A 20,048-nucleotide genomic window follows, 5' to 3' on the forward strand; every position below is an offset into this window, starting at 1 on the left:
GTTTCTTCTTTGCGTGTTTGCCAACACATGATGCAAACTCCAACCACAGAAGGTAAATAAGGGATAGAGTCTCACCTGGATATGAAGCCATCTACGATTGCAGTCATTCAGGCCCCTTCCTCCGCAATCGTTCTCGATTTGTCATCGCCTCACACCTACACTGCCAAGAACTTGCTTCAACCCTCGACACATCTTACTCCATTGAATCGATGGTCGGTATCGCCAAATTGGCTACCTTCATTAACCTCTACACCTACCTCCACAGACCACCAACACGAACGCCACCAAGAAACAAAGGAAGCCTATCGGAAAAGAAATCCGATGAGCAACATCACAACAAAGGCGCACATTGGAAAGAACCAACAAAGGTCAACAAGGGTGGTAGTGTGAAGACCCGAGCCAAAACTCTACACTCCCTCCTGTTTAAATGCAAAAAAAAAAAAAAAAGGAAACTTTAACGAAAAGCACCCGGTACTGTTCACTTTAACGAAAAACCATATTTTTACACTAAAAAGTCAATCCTGGTACTATTCACTTTACCCTTTATTTTGTCCTTATCATTAAAACTCAAAGTTTTCAAGCCCTTTTCATTAGTTTTCCTAAAAAAAAAATGTAGGAAAAGGTCGGCGAATCAGATTGAGAATTTATGGAAAAATAATGAAGCCAAATGGTGAAAATGGTAGAGAAAAAGAACGATCTGCCCATGGGGCTTAGGGCTGGTTTGGTATTGCTGTGCTTTGAAAAAAAGCTGTTGTGAGAATAAGCGGCTGTGCTGTGAGAGTAAGCAGCTGTGAAATAAATCAGCAGAGTGTTTGGTAAACTTTTTTGTAAAAGTGCTTTTGGAAAAAAAAGCAGTCTAATAGTGAGTCTTTTCATTAAAGAAGCACTGTAGCTCCGTGTGCTTTGAAAAAAAGCCAGTTTTCCAAAGCTGCAAATAGCAGCTTCAACTTTTTCCTTTGATTTCAGCTTATTCTCACAGCAGCTTCCAAAATAAGCCCTTTTTTTTCAGTTTACCAAACACCTAAAACCCTCACAGCTTTTTTTCATGGGTGCTTTTTTTTTAAGCACCTCACTCCCAAACTAGGTCTTAATTAGACATCCACATGCTCTATAAGATTTCGGGTTAGTCAAACCTATTTCACAAAGATAAAATTACAAAGTTTAGCATTATATATCAAAATTGGTTGCTAAACTTTTTACAGGTATCAAACAAGACTAGCACAAAAGTCTGTTTCAAAAGTTAATAGGATTATTAATTTAGTGAAATACATTATTTTATTCAGTCGATTTTTGGTTTGAATGGACAATGGTGTCACTTAGACTAAGGCATGTGTAAAATATTTAAATATTTTTTTCTCAAGGATTTTAAGGATATTGGTGAAAACCACAAAGGTACAATTGTCCATAGAGGATAGACTGATCTAAATTAAACTAATTGCAGTCTGATCTAAAACCAAACCAAAATTGATCGACTTTGGTTTGTTAATTTAAATGATTCGGTCAGTTTTTTGCCCAATTAAACGATTCGGCCATTTTTTTTGCCCAACTTCAATTTGAATGGCTCACTTTTAGCTAATATAGTTTGAATTTGACTCAATTTGAGCTCGTTCGGACCCTTTTTATAAGTGAAATGAGGTGAGGTGAGCTTAAACAAAATGTTAGACTTGTTTTCCTAAACGAGCCAATCTTGAGCTTTGAGGAAATTTGATGATCGTATTTTTTTATTTAAAATATGTTATGACTTGTTATTAGAGTTTAAATAGGTCACCTGTTTTTTACTACAAGTACTTTTGTTTTTTACAATTACAATGTTTTATTTAAAAAAAAAAAAAAGGAGAGATGAGTTGGTAATTTTGTCACGAGTTCACATTTTTAGGGGTAAAAAAAAATCACAGAGACATTTTAGTATCTCTATTTTGTTTTTTACAATTATAATGCTTCGACTATGGTTTTTTTTTTCTTTTGGGTCCGAAAAGTAAATTTCATTACTCTAAAAGAATGTTACAGGCCAACACATAGAAAGACAAAATAATCCAAATACATTGAGGAGAAACATGTACATAAAGGCCCAGCCCAATTAAACAAACAAAAGCTAAAACTCATATCCCTAATCTCTTGCCGCAGAAAGCCGCATTCGCCATCGTCACCACCACAAAAGTCAGCAGTTATCCTTCATCGAGTATGTTATTTTGTTAAGAGCAAGTCTACCCCTAAAAAAATGCACCAGCACTCAGCCCATTTAATCCACTCAGTGAACAGTGATAGACCTCAGTGAACAGTAATAAGCCAAATGCATCTCCACCTCTAAAAAAATAGCCTAGTCAATTTTATTAAAATATTATTATTTTTTATTATAAAATAATAAATAATAAAAAATTTATTTTTAATTTCTGATTTTATAAAAAAAAATTATTAATTTCTGATATTTTATTAATTTTTTTGCTGAAAAATCTGGACCGTTGATCTAAAAATCGAACAACCCATATCAGTCCATGTCACTAGCCGTTGGATTTTAAATTCAAAATTTTTTTACCGTTCGAAATCCAACGGCCCATAACGAGCCACGTGGCCTCCCCTTCAGCTGCTTGAGTGCACCTGCTCATGTGGGCCCCACATGTTTTTTCTTGTCGGGGACGCGCCCCCACACGGGCGTGTTTCGCATGCGCCTGATTAAAAAAAAAAAAATTCAGTGGCCCTTGACGTCAGATGGGTCGTCTCATAGCTTAGCACATTTTGGGCTGGCCTGGAGACTAGCTTGGGCTATCAACTGGCCTATTGAAGTGGGTTGGAGTGAATCAACTAGGTGCCAAGTCAAAAAAGGGTGTTGGGAGCCGGCCTAAGCCCTCCTGCTGGACTTGTTCTAAGAGCAGTTCAGGCGTGGTGGAGGCCCCTTAAGGTTATCCACTATGATATTCTCCCAGTGAACAGTAACTGTCTTTTGCATCTTCACCCTTACACTGAATTACCCTAGTTATTGGTAATAAAATATTACTATTTTTTTATTTATAAAATAATACAAAATAATTTTATTTGTAATTTCGAATAAGATTTTTAATCGTTCTCGTTGTGCTACGTGTCATTATCCGAAAAGACAATTATCGGTGATAGATTTCCGATAAGATTTTTAATCGTTCTCGTTGCGCTACGTGTCATTATCCGAAAAGACAATTATTGGTGATGGATTTCCGATAAGATTTTTAATCGTTCTCGTTGCACCACATGTCATTATCCGAAAATACAATTATTGGTGATGGATTTCCGATAAGATTTTTAACCAATCACGTTGCGCCACGTGTCACAATCTTTAATGATAGATTTCGGTCAGATTTTTAACGAATGACAACATGCCACGTGGCATTATCTACAACCTAATCCTTTATGAATCCTCCATATAATCCACCATCCATCCTCACAAATCTCACACCAATTTTCTCAAGATCTCTATCATTATTCATAGTTTCTGCTTCATTCTTCACCAAAATCAAAATCTGTATCATTATTCATAGTTTCTGCTTCTTTCTTACAATGTCTTATTCTTCCTCAAGGATGATGTGGGAAATCGATCAGCAAGAGGAAGAATTGTTTAACCAATCAGAAGGAATGTTCAATCTTCAAGTGGCCCAAAATGAGATAGAAGATGATGAGGAGCGTAGAATGAGAGATGACGAAGCAAAAATGGCCAGAACCTCACATTCCCGTCAAGTCATCCAAGTTGTGGTTCAGATCTGCAGCCCCAGCCATTTCACAAACCTTGATAGAAGTAGGCAATGATAAGGTACGAAACTCTTGGACGATTATTTTGTCCGTAACAGTGCATCCCCTGATACGTACTTTAGACATCGTTATAGAATGGAACGACATTTATTCAACAAAATCATGATTGTTGTTTACAACCATGATTCTTACTTTGTGCAAAAGAATAATGCTTTTGGTGCTATGAGTCTCATTCCTCAGCAAAAAATTAATGCTGCCTTGCGGATGTTTGCATATGGAGCATCTGCAGACAAAGTGGACGAGATAGCGAGAATGGGGAAATCAACCATTCTTGAATCCCTGATGAGGTTTTGTGGATCAATCAAATCTATATACACAGTAGAGTACATCCGGAAACCTATTGACATGGACTTACAAAGGCTTCTGAAGAAGGGTGAGATGCGAGGTTTTCCTGGGATGATTGGAAGCATCGATTGTATGCACTGGACCTGAAAAACTGTTCAAGTGCATGGCAAGACGCTTATGGGGACAGAAAAGGAGAAAAAAAAGTATCATTTTGAAGGCGGTGACATCTTTTGATACATGGATTTGGTTCGCCTTTTTCGAGGTTCCGGGTGCTCAAAATGACCTCAATGTCCTTACCCAATCCCCAGTGTTCAATGATGTCCTATAAGGAAAGGCACTAAACATCACGTACTGGGTCAACAGACATATGTATGACAGGCCAAATTAAATAAATTTACTCTCACTTTAAATAAAGTACTAAATTCAATAAATTTACTCTTACTTTAAATAATGTACTAAATTCAATAAATTGGAAACATCATAAAATACTCTATTCAATAAATAATAAATTACAACTCAAAGGGATTGGAAAATTATGGGCTCCGATTACAAAAAGTACTATATTCATCATCACTTAACCAATTTGTAGTGCTAGGATGATCTTCTTTTGTCGTGCTAGGATCATCTCCTCTTGCTTTTGCTTCTTTTGCACGCCTCATTCGCACCACGTCCGCTTTCTCTGACTTCTAAAAATATTTAGAATTTGGAGACTTCTCTTCTAAAAGTGTGTTCATAATGTGACGATCTCATTGAGCCATTCTTTTTTCTCTAACTTGTTCCCTTTCTTGCCTATGTAGCTCTCTTTCTCTCTCATTAGCTTGAAATTCTCTCTCAACAGCTACAACTTTTGCCTTATCTCTAGCCTTATCAGCCTCAAATTTAACCATTTCTCGCGCCAAACTCAATTCACCTTGGCGAGCAAGTTCTTCCATATACTTTGCATAATCATTCTTGGAAGCACTCCCTTTTCTCTTTGAAGCCTTCTTACCATGAGGCCTAATTGGATAATGGGTCGACCCCGATGCTTGTTTAAGGGGGCGTTTCAGGCACTTTCTATGCGTCATCTTCTTGAACATACGACGAATGATCGGGCATAGAGTGTAGAGGGGTGCTCTTCATGAAAACTTCGGGACCAACATGCACAACTTTGAATTTAGGACAATCTTTGACCATATTCCAACATTCCCACTAGTTGAATGATTTGTTTTTACTCTTGGTTTTGGCATTATACCAAGCTTGTGCTTGAAGTTCCTACACAATGCGGGAGAAGAAATCGATCAGCAATGAAAGTAGGTAACAGATAAATAATACAAATAAATAATTATAATGAAAGTAGGTAACAAATAAATAATACAAAGAAATAATTATAATCAAAGTAGCTAACAAATAAATAATACAAACAAATAATTATAATGTGAATTTGGGTATAGTACAAACAAATAAATAATATATTGTTACCTGATCTGCTAAATTTTCCCCACTTCGAATATTACCACTAGCTTGTGCCAAGGCGTCTTTCCACGTACTAAACGATTGGCTAAGTAATTTCCAACGACTAGACATCGATTCTTTGGTTCTTTTCCCACCATTTTTCTCAAGAAAATTGGTATGAATAAGACTCCACATTTCTCGCAACTACATCTCATTACCCGTAATCAGATCATAAGTTCAACTCATCTAGTACACAACGCAACATTTTCAATAAGGGTCCAATTTGTACCTGCATCAGTAATCATTTTGTTGGAAAAAAATTGGATTGAAACTTTGACAAGATATGAAATTGTGGTATAAGGTAGAAGATAATGACAAGGTATTTATAGAAAAGTAATATCATTTTTTTTTAATTTTTCAATTTTTTTTCTTCGGATTTTTAATAATTTTTTACATTGTTTTTATTTTTTATTCACCTAATTAATCTATACCGTTGGATTTAAACAAATTGTTATTCTAACACTCCAGATTGTGCCACGTGGCACAACGGTAACATTTCTGATTTTTAACTGTTTTTACTTTTTTTTTTAATTTTAAAGTCGAATAACGTGGACCGTTGATCACAGATCCAACGACTAATATTAAATAAGGTTTTTTAATTTTTATTACCGTTGAAAATCCAACGGTTCACAATTTGTAGCCGTTGAAATCCAACGGGTGTGGGGAAGTCACGTGGCTCCCCAATGGTAACAAACAATTTGTGCTCCGCGGGCCCCTTTTCTGATTTTATGTCCCTTGACACGCACCCACACTCGCTTGAACGCCAAGCTCCTGACAGAAAAAAAAAAATAAAACGGGCGTTTGACGTTAGACTCACCTCAAACGCTCGAGCCGGCACGAATCCACGGGCTTAACACTCAGGCATGCTCGGGCTCCCTCGCCAACCAACGCTGGACTTCCTCCCTTGGGCAACCAGGCCCTGTGCTGAAGCCTGTCCATCGAGCAATTGCTACCGCTGAAGCTGCTGCAACTTGTCTAGATATCAATCGGTTACAAATTATTCAGTCACATCAAAGGAGAGACCGCGGCCACGAGCCAAAGAAGCGCGTGAGGCGTCGCTCATAATTTTTGAAAATGAATTATTTCTCCTTCAGCGATGTGAAGTTTGTCTTTGTCCCTCTCTCTCTCTCTCTAGCTTTCTCTCTCTAAACAACTCTCTCGCGCTCCGCAAATCCTCTCGCTAATTCTCTCTCTCTAAGCATCCCGATTGAAAGGAGTACACGGCTGAGAAGATCAAACCCCCAAATTCCAGTCAATCTCTCTCTCTCTCTCTCTCTCTCTCTCTCTTTTCATTTGGATCCCCGTAGCTCTTCCGTTCGAGAATACCTTAGTTTTTGGAAGATCTAGATAAAAATATTTAAAAATAGAACCCTAGGCCTGTCGTCCCGTTCGATGCTTATTCCGGAGCAGTTTCATCCAACCTTTTAGGATGTTTTGATGGATTTTTCTTGAAATTTACACGATACTCGAGTTTTGATTTGCAGAAAAGGTTGATCATACTTGTATGTATGTGTGCTTTGGTGTTTGGATTGGACAAAATTTGATTAGGGAGAGTTTTGGGTGGGTTTTTGAAATATTTGGTGTATTGGGTATTTTGTTGTAGATTGAGCTGGATGGACCAGAGAACGGAATTTCTTTGTTTTTAGGGTTCTAGTGGTAGTACCGTAGTGGGTTAGACTTTTTTTGCTGATTTTGTATTGCTGGGGAGTTGCGAAATTCGATTTTGGATATGGTAGTATATGATGGGTGAGCTGGGGTTACTGATTTTCTTGCACTGATTTGTATAACTTTCTGTATCGAATTGGCTTTTCGGGTTAGAATCGGTGTACCAGTTCGGCGAATAATGGATTATTGAATTAAAGCTTTCTGTGGAGGTAGGAAGTTCTTGTGTTGATTTGGAATGCTGATATGGTTTCTGGGATTTGCCTTTTGAGCTTGGTGTAGTGACTATTGAATTGAAGAGTGGTTGTTTTTTTTATGGTTGAGAGGTTACGTTGATTAGGACGTAGTTCAGATATACTGTTTGCATCGAGCGTTTGCAAAATGAGCTTAGAGAACGAAGAACCACGCTCACCAGATCATCTTACTGAAACGAATCACGAAATGCAAAAGTAATAGATTTGTTTTTGGCATTTTTGCTTTTACTAGTAGATACAGTTTCTGTTGTGTATATATATTCATGCATATTTCATTGCTTTGCTATTGGTGAACTGTAACAAATCTCTTCCTCCAATGATCCAGGAAGTCGAAAATATCATATACGAGAGAATTCCTACTGTCGTTTAGTGAATTAGATACCTGCAAGAAACTACCAAGTGGGTTCGACCAGTCAATATTAAGGTTAGATTCCCATTTTGAATGGTCTGATTGTTGTATTTATAGCTTCTGTCTCAGAAGGTAGTTTTGTGCTTTAGATGCCCTATTTAGATGGTTGTTTTTACTCATCTACCATGTTAGGCCTTGTTCATTATGTTTGATACTTTCCTTCTTGTTTCCCTTTTCAAATCAGTGAATTCGAGGATGCTTTCAAAGATCGACAGAGAAGTAGTGGTTTGTCAGCTCATAGTTTCAGGCGAAATGAGTATGGTCCATCTCCACCTACTAGAGGGGATGTAGCTGGTTATTCACGGCCAATCCATGGAAGGTGGGAAAGTCGTTCAACTGGACGGAGTGACAAGGATAGTGACTCGCAATCTGATAAGGATTCTGGTGAGGTTTTAGTTAATCATATTGATATGGTTTTCTCTGTACAAACGGCACATGTAGTTGAATCTGCATGTTTCAGAAAAAAAGTTTCATATGATTGTTAGTTCCTGTGGTAGAGTTGGCAGCAATCTTTATAGGGATTCCAGTAGAGTCTTCCATAAGTAAGTACTAAGTAGGACTTTCACCTTTCATCTTCTTTGCATCTATTGGATATGCAGTTATTTGACAGAAGAAACTTAAGAATTATTTAGCCTTTACCCAGACCTCCAACCACTCTCTCATCGTTGACCAAACAATGGAAATTACATTTCAATTTTCCAAAGGACTGGGCTAAGATTGGTTATGCTTAACAGTTAACATTAGCAGGAGGAAAATATATTTTGACAGGGTGACATGAAAGTAGTTAGGGATTGTGAGGGATGTCCAGATTATGCTTTCGCGGATGTTGGATTATGCTTTTAGGGATGTCCAAATTATGCTGTTTAGGAAAGCCCTTGAAGTTTAATCCGAGACTTACTTTGTGGACAAGCTGATATTTGTTGTGAGGATATTGAAGGATCGACTATTAAAAAGCATTGATTAGCATATAGAATTAGAATTGGTGGCTGGTGCCCTTGTAGGTGATTGTTAGAATCCTACCATTGTTCTTTTCCTGTCTTGAAACTATCAAGAAATTAATTTCTGATTGAAATACTTTTTGTCCTCATTCTGTGTTAGGCTCATTTCTGTGACAATATCATCTTAATTCCAACCCTGCTGTACTGTCTCTGTAGATAAACTAATCTCTGACGTATTGTACTTTCTGTCCTGTTCAATATCAGATTCAGGAAGGCATTTTGGGAACCAGTCTCGGCGGCCATGGCAGGTTCCTGAGCATGATGGACTCCTCGGAAGTGGTTCCTTTCCTAGACCAGCTGGGTTTACTGCAGGGATATCAGCACCAAAAGTTCAACCTAACGAACCGTACCAGTTGAATAGAACCAATGAGCCATATCACCCTCCTCGTCCTTACAAGGTATACCTTGTTCTTAGTTGTGGCATTGACATGCTTGTCTAAACAATTTTCTGAAGCTCAATGCCTGCAGTAGTGGGTTTAAGTATCCACCACCTTTACATGGAGCAGCATAATTTTATTCTCTTTTTCTTTTTGATAAGATATTTTCTGTATCTCAAAGAATAGTATAATGTGAATATAAAGCATCCTAATATCTTTCCTCTTATCTTATAACTTGTAGGCAGCACCTCACTCGCGGAGGGATACTGAATCATTTGATGATGAAACGTTTGGTTCTTCTGAGTTGACAAGTGAGGAAAGAGCAGAAGAGGAAAGAAAGAGAAGAGGTACTTGAGAAAGTGATTTTTACTTTTTCTTTCTATCATTTATTTGTCTTTCATTTGTATCTAGTTTGGGTCAGTATAGTTCTGCCCGGTTAAATCCAAGTTTGAAATTTGTTGGATTTCCTCCCAGCTTCTTTTGAATTGATGAGGAAAGAACAGCACAAAGCACTTCAAGAGCAGAAGCTGAAGCCAGAGAAGAATAAAGGTGATTTTGACTTTGCCACACTGGTGGATGATTCCAAAGATGGGAGGAGACATAGAAGCAGTGAAGTAGAGGAGCGTCTCATACCCCGAGCTTCAAGTACTGATTCTGAAAAATCTAGTTTACTCTTGCAAACTGCTGCACCCAGACCTCTTGTACCCCCAGGTTTTGCTACCACAGTTTTGGAGATAAATCTTGGACCAAAATCCTTGAGCCATTCCCATGAAGTTGAGGTAACCATATTTCATTTCCCTAATCGTTGATGAAGATGCTGAATTCAAGGATTATAATTATTGGAACTCCTAATTTATTGAATTAAAATGATAACAATCTTGCTTGAAGTGCTAAGACATTATGTTTGCAGAAGGCTGGTTTTTCATGTGAAGAAATTTGTATTCACTTGTTTGTGATGTTGGGTTAATAATTGAAACTTTGTCAATGTTTTGTGATTCGGTTTTTTCTGATCTGTGCACCATATAGTTTACGCTGCTACTAAAGTACCATGTAGTAGTGCCAACCCAAGCTTGAATCTTCCCATTTTTCATGCTCTATCATTTGTGTTCTGCTATTAATAGAATATATCTTTTGTGCTTTTTGATAGGTTGGGAATTTTGAACTTGAGGAAAACATCTTGCATGCCAAAAGTAAACCTGTTTTAAGTGGGACTTTGGATTACCAAGTGGAGAAACAATCAACTGAACAAATGATCTTGAGCAAGCAACAACATGGAAGTGCAAGTACTCATGCCTCAGTTGATAGCATGAGTGAGAAGAATCGAAATCCGTCACCACCTCAAGGTGCCTTGAATAAGATAATTGGCATTGAGAGTCAACTCTATAACATATCTAATACATCACAAGCTCTAGAAGCCTCCAGAAATAGTGAAGTAATTGGCCTCAATACTGAGAAGGTGATGGGGACTAAGATTGTTGGTGAATCCAATCAAGGTCCTTCTGCGTCGATACTGGAAAAGCTTTTTACCAATGCTGTAGCATTAAATGTAGTTGGCTCCTCTAATATCACTGAGGTAACTGTGGCGTCCAATGTCTTTCTTTTCCTATATACAGATTTTCGATAAGTTCTTGCAAAGGTTATTACTCAGGACAGTTCAAGTTCCCCAAGGTCTTGGTTCATTCTGCATTTTATAATGATACAGTCATAAAGTGACCGAATTCCCCTGTCCCAGAATCTTTCTTGGCTTCTTGCATCTGTGCAAGCATATGGCTTGCTATTACCATGCTAAGACCTGCTGATAGGGTCCATTAAAATTACACTTTAGCAAAATAAGTTTTACATTTTGGCGTTCTATCTTGTGGTCCAATATCAGTGTGAAAACAAATGTCTTTGCTTCAGCTTTAATCTGAAGCACCCATCTGCATATTTCCCCCTAAAATCACTTTTAACTGCAATTCATGGTTTATATGTTTCAAATGTGTGTTTTTCTTCTTATTTAAATGAAAAAAAGTCATTAGCTTGAATTATGAATCTCATTTATTTCTTTTGTGCTTCTACAGCATCAAGATATTAAAGATGATGAGACACAGAGCTCTGACACTGCCCATTCTTCCAAGTTTGCTTGTTGGTTTCATGAAGAAGGTCTGCAGCTGTTGATATCTTGGAGTTAAAGTTTAAAGTGCTTTCCAACTTAAATTGTTTGTATTTGGAACTGGAATTGTACATTCGAGTTTAAATGGTTCTATCTTACTGCAGAAAGGAAACCTAGTGATGATTTCTCATCTGGAAGGCAAAATGGCTTACTTTCATTGATCGTTGGTGGTGAAAAAGGTGGATCCGGCATTTCTGATGGGAAGATACTTGATCACAGTTTTCTTAGTTTTTCTTCTCAATCCTCTGAACCTGCAGACAGGGTTATGAAATCAGATGTAGTATCTCCTACAGTTGGTAACTCTGAGGATTTTTCCAAAAGTATTAAACCAGAGGCAGTTTCGACAGTCCTTACATGTGAAGACCTTGAACAATCGATTCTGTCTGGTATTAGTGAAAATGTTCCGACCTTGCAGCCCCCTGTTCAAAAGCGGAGTCCTCCTGGGGCTGGTGGAAAGCCTGAGCAGCTGAAAGCTAATGTTGATAATAATGCATCCCATCACCTACTTTCACTGTTGCAGAAGGGAACAAGCGTGAGTGATATGGAACCATCCTATAATCAAGAAACAACGTATTCTGAAATATTACATGGCACTGAAGGAGCGACTATTGGCACTGCAGGTCACAGTTCAAAAAAGGAAATTGCTGAAAATGTTTCTATTGCAGGGAAGAACCTGACCCTTGAAACACTGTTTGGAACTGCTTTTATGAAAGAGTTGCAAACAGTTGGAGCGCCAGTTTCTGTTAAGAGGGGCCCAATTGGGTCTGCAAGGGTAGATCCTATGGAGCCTCATGGGGTGCCTTTTCCTGTGACAGATAACAGTCTAATTCCTCCTGCAATTCAAATTGGACCCAACTCAACTAGTCATAGTAGTAGTGACTTAGCAAATAGGCGGAAGCAAACAAAATCAGATATGAACGAAGAGCAGTGGCTAGGTCTCAATAATCCTCATATTGAAGTAGGTTCATCACAGGTTGGAACCGACTTGGGTTCTAAGATTGGGGTCTTTGAGGGGCATCCTGATTTTCGACTTCCTGAGGAGGATAGCTTGATTGCAGCCAGCGAACCGTTGAACATACAAAGTTCTATGTCTTCTCGAAGTCAAATGAAAAGCAAATTGTTCTCCTCCCCAAACACCCATGTGGACATTGTTGAAAAGTTGGCAGCTATGAATTCTGCCTTTAAAGATGAAAGAAGAATGGGAAGCCAAGAAGTTCCTCCTCCTTTTCTTCGTGGTCCTTATGATGTGAGAGAGCCTGATATTCCATTTCAGAACCTTAATGTGCAATCATCTTCTCAACAGCTCCATCATCCTCCATTGAATCATGTGGGTCCCCCGTTCCACCCTTTAGACTCTCGTCCTGGCAACATCAACTCTCAGATTAATTTTATGGGGCCAGAAGGCATTATGCGAAGCGATCCTCCACCAAATCATCAATTTCAATCAAATATGCTTCGTCGACCTTTCTATCATCCCAACACTGGTCAATCTGGGTTTGATGCTCACACGCATCACCCTATGATGCAACAGATGCATATGCAAGGCAACTTTCCTCCGCCTCACCTGCGACAAGGATTATCCAGTTCTCCACCCCAGCCTCCTCATCCCAATCGTGGTGCACCTCCACCTGCTCATCCAAACAGTCAGGCTTTTATGCAAGAATTGAACCCAATGCAAGGTTTCCCTTTTGGTCCCCGGCAGCCCAACTTTGGTGTTCATGGAATGCCATCGCCCGGTAAGGCACTTCTCTGTGCATCTGTTGTTAATGACTTTGGTTGATTTCATTGTGTCTGCATGATATTCTGTTTTTAATGCGTTCATGTAGTGGCTTCTCGCACCTTTACTTTTTTTTTTTCCTAGCAATAACTCGAGTGATTAAATCTCCCAAAGTTGTTGCCTGCAATATTTGGAGCTCTTTGATATTCAACTTTCTTGAACTTCCAAAAATTGCTTGATTTCATTCTTTCTTTCTTATTTTCGAGTCTTAACATCGAATTGACATCTTCTACCTTATAAATTTGGCTGAGCTTTATGTTGTAATGTTGGAAATTTCATGTGGTATACTGACTTCCTTTTAATTCAGCTGCTGATGTTGCCGGTGGAAGCAACCACCATCCAGAGGCACTCCAAAGGCTCATTGAGATGGAACTAAGGTCAAACCCGAAACAGATTCACCAGTTTGCTGGTAGCGGACACACTCAAGGGACGTACGGACACAAACTGGACATGGGTTTCGGGTATAGATAGGTCACTCGGATGTCTCGAAACTCGGTGTATTTTCAATGTATTCAGATTTCAGAGTCCTCTTGGATGATATGTGCAACTCGACGGACGGGCGATGTGTTTGATATTGCTTCCTTGAAATGGATGTGTTGAGGGTAGGTGGTGTAATTAATGGATTTTTCTTGACCTTTCGTTTCTCATGTTCTTATTTGATTTCTGAAAGCCACGAGGAAGAGCACAGAGGGTGACATATGCCACTCAACACGAATTGAATAAAGAAAATAAATAAATTTCTGGGCAGGCTAAATTGTTGTAGATTGTAAAAGCGCTTTACGGAAAAGCACCTTCAAGAAGCACTTAAAAGAAAATTTATCTAACACGGTTATGATACTAGCAGAAGTGCTGCTTGCTTACACAAAACAACGTTCATCTCGTTAGAAAGCAAAATAATCTAAATTCAGACTGCATCAATAGCACATACACAACATACATGAATGAGGATCCTCTCCGGATCCTCTTTGTGAGGATCCTCGAAATTTTCTAATCACATCCGATTATCGTATATCGTGCGGTCAGAAATCATTGTAAATCTTTTTATTTAAAATTAAATATAAACAATATCTGACAAAAACTGACCACACGATGTATGATAAACGGATGCAATTAGAGGATTCCCAAAATCCTCATAAAGAAGATCCGGAGAGGATCCTCATTCAATATACATGGCCCTTTAGTGAGCTGTAAACAGCCGGACTTAACCGGAGAAGGCTCGACGTCGAACAGACTAGAGGTAAGACCTTTCTGCAGAATGTTTACTGTTTAAGACGGAGACGGGGAGACCACATACAGTAGCAGGTTTCTCTTGTTTGTCACCGTTTTGAGGTCCTACTTTTATTCCAGTTATGTAAAAACCAAAAACAACTATTACAACGGCACAGAGTCCACAGTCAACGACAATCTCCTAGAAATTCTATACAAGACGGCCTCCGAACAGACGTTGGAGTTGACTGTATCATCCCACATTCCTTCCCGACGAAACTGGGTTTGGTATGGTATGCACACAAAACTGGGTTTGGTCCTCACAAGCTACATGTATTCAAAACCGTCGTATTCTACATATGTACAAAGCCACTCTGCACAATAACTATTGGTGAACTTGGTCGTTCAACGCTCCGCCCTGAAATCCACAGTTAAGAGTCAGCAACGGCTAGATATTCGCCGTAAATATTGAGGAGTTGATAAGTTCCATTTTACCTTCGTCTCTCAAGCAGATAGGATGGCATTCTCTGATTTACCAATGCGAGAGAAGTTGCAATTGCCGTCTGATTTAGTTTTGTCGGAGCCGACAGCATATGATGTAATTAGCTTTCTCTGTGTACATAAAGAGAACCGTTAATATCCAAATAACAGCATCATATAATTTAGTCAGAGCTAGCACAAAGCTAGAAACGACACAAATACCGAAGAGTGAAAGGCACGACCTGTCCTAGGAAGCTCACAGACACAAGCAAGGCTTAGAGAGATTCATTCCAAGTTAAAAACTAAAGAACTTTTCAGATAGAAAGAGCACGCTTTCTTAAAACTTCTCGTGCAACAAAATGGATGTAACAGTCACTGCTGCCAATGATGAGAGGGGATACAACAGAACAGTTCAATTGCAAAGAAAGCATCACGGTCCAGCATATTTTTAGATCGGCAATCAATAAATTTCAAATTTCTAACTACAGAACTTCTGTGCACAAGGCATTCTTCAACAACTGCTTCGTCTCTCATCAGAGACATCTGGTCCTCACACTCCAGAGCTTCATTAATAAGTAGTCAATTATTACCTAATAGAGTCGATTATTACCTTAATGAGAGAGACTGTTAGGTGTCTTAATTCAAAAATGAAATTTCAGTTTATCAACTGCCAAACACAAGGTGTGAACATTATGTTCCTAAGATGTTGGCAAAGTTTTGAACCGTCAAGATAGAAATTTATCATATTGATTCTTTGAGCAAACAATTAGACTAAGGCATCCATACTGCAGTCAAGAAAGACATGCTGAAGTTGAGAAGGTGAACACTCACATGATCCTGAAACTCAGGACTTGTCAAATTAATGGAGAGGTTCCGCATCAGCAAAAGTGCCTGGGAAGAACCAAATAGAACCCTTCAGTAAACTTACCAGTAAGAGCAAGACACTTCCGGTAAATTCACGGGGGTATAATTCTGAACCCTTTTGATGATATGAGTGGCCAAATAAATAAATAAAAAAGGTTACAAACAGTCAAAATTGACTTACTGTTTCGAAATTTATGGGGTCCAATTGTCTCAGTCTCTCCAAATGACTAATTGCACTGGGGTCAAATACACTTCCGATAAATTTATACACCTGAGCAAAATCTGGCAAAACTGCAAATACAAGAACTACAGTTAATACCAACAGAACATAAAAAAATGTCATAAACGCATATAAACATTGCAATACCAAGGAGAATCTACATGCAAGCAACATCTTCAACTCCTAAGGAGGAGATCATAGACCAGTATACAGTACCGGGGATCTAAAAGCATCCCATGGTCAACAGAGAGCTACTACAGTGATGGAACATTGATTATCCTCCATCCTTTCTGGTGTTATAGGAAAAAAAAAAGAAAAAAAAAAGAAAACTAATTAAAAGGGCTTGAAAACTTTGAGTTTTAACGATAAGGACAAAATAAAGGGTAAGGTGAATATTACCAGGATTGACTTTTTAGTGTAAAAATGTGGTTTTTTGTTAAAATGAACGGTACCAGGAGCTTTTCGTTAAAGTTACCAATTAAACCCAAAATTTGCCAAACTATATGAAGAAGGTCAAGGAGATAATGTAGAACTCAAAGGCTAGACTTCAATATCACCTCCTTAAGCAACTCTTATGATTTTAACACAATAAGAAGATCATAACTCAAGCATATGAAGGGAGGCATTAAAAATATGAGAGAGAATTTTACCTCTGTGTGGCTGGCCAGGATCTACTCGATCAACTGTCTCACTCACTTTCCAATTTTTCGGGTTGCTTTCATTGCTACTACTGTAGCAAGAGTTATGTGTAACAGTTGGCCCAGATAACCTTCCTTCGTCTAAGAAAAAGCATAATAAAAAATATAAAAAATTGTATTTTAACAAGATAGGGAAAACAACTTATTATTATGGCCAAATCGATCAAGATTAAATCACTAAGGCAGGCAGAAAAATATGAAACCTTTAATTGTTTGCGACACGTTGACTGGTGGCACAGAGTTATAACTCCAAGATAATAAAGTTGCAGCGTTAACTGGAGTTCCAAGCACAATTGAGGAATCTGGCTGGTAAACATATCCATGTTCAAGCAAGTCAGATGAGGACTGAAACGGCCCAGCTACTTGAGATACAACTGCAGCTGCCAGAGATTAACTTATGAACAAGAATTCTATGATAACCATAAGAAGCATTGACAAGAAAACAATGGTTGACTATACTGACCACTTTTTGGAGCCTTTTGTGGGTATGGATGAGTCGCTTTCCTCTTTGGCCGAGGTGGAGGTACATGTTCACTTGTCCCTTTCTTCTGAACCTTCAAAAAGTATTTCTGTGCATGACTTCGTATCTGAAAGGAATATCATTTGCCATGAGTACAATGAAAACATGACACATACGCATTGAAATGGAGCAAAAAGAAATACGACAAGACGAAGCAGATACAGTGCTTACTAAGACAAGATTTCTCAGATGGTATTTAAATTCTACAAGGAAAGAAGCATAAAACTTGCAGGGGCATGTATTTCTCTGTCACCTTGTCCAAGATATTCACTTCATTTTAATTATTTTTTCGATAACATGAAACTATGCTTGAAAAAGTGAGATCGGAATACATACACATGACTAGAGGATGTTGTTTTATATGTAATCTGAAAATTTGTGAACATAGAAATTCTCCTTATCAGTTCACTATCCACAAATTCAAAGAACAGTCAGTTTCTCTATCTTCAATCAACCAAAAAACGCAACAAAAAGAAATTTACAGAACCTACAAAAATGTTAGAGATCCTTCTAAGTAAAGGTCGTACCCAGTGCACAAGGCTCCCGCTTTATGCAGGGTCTGGGAGAGGTGAATGTCGGCTAGCCTTACCCCCATTTATGGAGAGGCTGCTCCCAAGAAATTACTTACAAGTTACAATTCCTTCACCATGTACTTAAAGACAACCAAAACCATCTAACATCACTCTCCAAGTAATTATATAAATATTAAAGCAAAAAAATAAAAATTAAGCATATTATATTCATCCTACATTTTTGTTTTTTGCTATCTGCAAATACATGATAAATTTGACTATGATAAGTAGTCACCTGGATAACCGTTTTTGAGCCAATAAATGCTTCAATCTTCTTCCAGTCACGATCAAACCTGAGTTAACCCAAGTGAACAAACATAAGAATGCTTAAACGTGGAGGAACAACTCATGTGAATTAAAACCGCAAGGCTTACATCTACATACACTAACACAAACATATATATTGAGTTAAAAATACCAGATACCTCACGTAGTCTCAAGAAACATTAATACATCTTGACCATGAAAAGAAGAGAAACTAAATAGATAAAACAGCTTATCAAGACATTCCAATCAAAACTACTAAAGCAAGGCCTTCTACTCAACAAATCTGAAAGAAAAAAAGAATTAAAAATTACGAACGTCTGTCCTATATTAGTACAACCTGATACCTCTCCTTTATCATATTTTTATTGGATACCAAACTATGTAATGAGTACCTAAAAAAACCTATTAACAAAATTTTGATATTGAGAACAAAATCTAATAGTAAATCCCAAATTGGGATTTAGAAATCATCAAATTCAGAGATTATCAACTTGCATAACATAAATATTCCACCATTTGGATGAACTAATCCAAACAACTGGATCAACTTGGGCGAGATTTGTATTTTGAATACATCCTAGTGTCCAAAACAACACTCTTTGACAATACAAAGTCTCATTTGCTTACACTCGAACGCCGGTTATCTTGTCCACTAACACAAGCCCGAAAAGGCTCATCCTTGGGACAAAATTTTAGCTCCAACTTCGTAAAATTAATCTAATTGGCACAAATTCACTAATAAAATCCATCAAATTATCTAAAATTACTGGTAGAAAAATCCGTAAACCGAAGGACCTTCAATAAGCTCCAATTCTCTACTTGGTTAATAGGAAATGCAATAATCCATCACAGAACAAAAATCACCATCTCAATTCCAAATCATCGTTTATGCAAACTGAAAGCAACGCTTTTCCATTAATTCTTATTTTAAAAACAATTAAAAAAGAAGCAGCCCTTTCATCTATTTTCCACACCCTGTCCCCAATTTTCCCAGCAACCAAACAGAAACCAAAGAAACAATACTAATAACACAAAATTGAACTCCTTACAGCTGAAGAGCTTCGAGAAACTTGTCGTGCTCCTGCTCCGTCCAGCTCTCTCTCGACTTGGTAATCGTATACGGTTTCCGGATTTTCTTGCTCTGATCATCCGCCGACATCGACGCGGCGTTTGCAGGCGCGGACGAAGACGTGCACGCAGCAGTCGTACTGGTCGCCGCCGTGGCTGAAGCAGCACCAGTTGTCGGCGGCGGCATAGGATTGAGACCCGGAAGGCCCATATTGGTATTCATGGGATCGAATAAGTAGAAACCTTGAGCTGGGTTTGGATTCAGAGACAGCATAAGCTATAAGCTAAAAGCTAAAAGCTAAAAGCTGAAAGCTCAAATTATCAAATACAAGTACTGAAAGCTATCAAGTTTGTAAAAAAACCACAGAAAATTGAAATTTTTCTTTGAATTTTCTGGTGATTTTTGTTGGTTTGCTTTGCTTTGCTTTGCCCTTTGATTTGGGTTTTTAGCTTTTGGTAGGAAATGAGGTGGGGCCTAGAAATGTAGCCGCCTTTGGGCCATTTTGCTCCTATATTTATACCTCTATTTATACACTTATTAATCTCTCAGCAAACGCTTTACGTATGAACTTAATATTTTTGTAGGAGTGTGTTACTCCTCTCACACTTTTTATTAATTTTTGTCATTTGATTTTTTTCAATTCATCAGATTCGACGATTTAAAATTAATAAGATGTGAGAAGTAAAAAGGGATGTGTGAATATCACATCCCTTTTTGTAAGATACACCTCGAGATTTTTTATCTCAATAACTTACTAAAAACTAAAAGATTAAGCAAATATGGATTTAGCAAAGTTGAAGTGAACACCGCGCTTTAAAACCTTCGCTCGTATTTTTATTATAAATAAAAGTGTAATTATTCTATGTTTGTAAATGTAAATATTAAAATATAAATAGTATTTATCAATTAACGTTCTTGAGTTTGTTTTAAATATAAAGTAAAATATTTTTTTTATTAATATACGTGTTATAAT

General features: G+C 37.9%; 2 protein-coding genes across 2 annotated transcripts; one reads left to right on the forward strand and one right to left on the reverse strand.

Annotated features, from left to right (window-relative positions):
- The first annotated feature begins 6,645 nt into the window (after positions 1-6,645).
- LOC126615590 (uncharacterized) lies at positions 6,646-13,817 on the forward strand. The gene is made up of 10 exons (XM_050283438.1): positions 6,646-7,661; positions 7,792-7,890; positions 8,060-8,259; positions 9,078-9,271; positions 9,492-9,597; positions 9,725-10,029; positions 10,398-10,823; positions 11,311-11,392; positions 11,507-13,138; positions 13,487-13,817. Exons 1-10 carry the CDS (start codon positions 7,594-7,596, stop codon positions 13,648-13,650), a joined length of 3,276 nt encoding a protein of 1,091 aa, XP_050139395.1. The 5' UTR covers positions 6,646-7,593; the 3' UTR covers positions 13,651-13,817.
- Positions 13,818-14,411: 594 nt separating this feature from the next.
- LOC126615599 (protein REVEILLE 3-like) lies at positions 14,412-19,575 on the reverse strand. Its single transcript, XM_050283447.1, has 9 exons — positions 19,056-19,575; positions 17,975-18,032; positions 17,111-17,234; positions 16,851-17,027; positions 16,600-16,728; positions 15,911-16,020; positions 15,697-15,756; positions 14,881-14,997; positions 14,412-14,803 (listed from the first exon to the last, which is right to left on the reverse strand). Exons 1-8 carry the CDS (start codon positions 19,346-19,348, stop codon positions 14,890-14,892), a joined length of 1,059 nt encoding a protein of 352 aa, XP_050139404.1. The 5' UTR covers positions 19,349-19,575; the 3' UTR covers positions 14,412-14,803; positions 14,881-14,889.
- Between the last annotated feature and the right edge of the window lie 473 nt (positions 19,576-20,048).

This window comes from Malus sylvestris, chromosome 1, assembly GCF_916048215.2.
Source record: "Malus sylvestris chromosome 1, drMalSylv7.2, whole genome shotgun sequence".
NCBI classification, from domain to species: domain Eukaryota; kingdom Viridiplantae; phylum Streptophyta; class Magnoliopsida; order Rosales; family Rosaceae; genus Malus; species Malus sylvestris.

Coding starts and splice junctions, on each gene's coding strand:
- LOC126615599 (XM_050283447.1), bottom strand. CDS start 19,348: ATGCTGTCTCTGAATCCAAACCCAGCTCAAGGTTTCTACTTATTCGAT. Junction 17,028..17,110: donor ACAAAAGGCTCCAAAAAGTG/GTCAGTATAGTC, acceptor AATCTCTGGCAG/CTGCAGTTGTATCTCAAGTA. Junction 16,021..16,599: donor TCCTGGCCAGCCACACAGAG/GTAAAATTCTCT, acceptor TTGTATTTGCAG/TTTTGCCAGATTTTGCTCAG.
- LOC126615590 (XM_050283438.1), top strand. CDS start 7,594: ATGAGCTTAGAGAACGAAGAACCACGCTCACCAGATCATCTTACTGAA. Junction 7,662..7,791: donor ACGAATCACGAAATGCAAAA/GTAATAGATTTG, acceptor CCAATGATCCAG/GAAGTCGAAAATATCATATA. Junction 7,891..8,059: donor TTCGACCAGTCAATATTAAG/GTTAGATTCCCA, acceptor TTTTCAAATCAG/TGAATTCGAGGATGCTTTCA.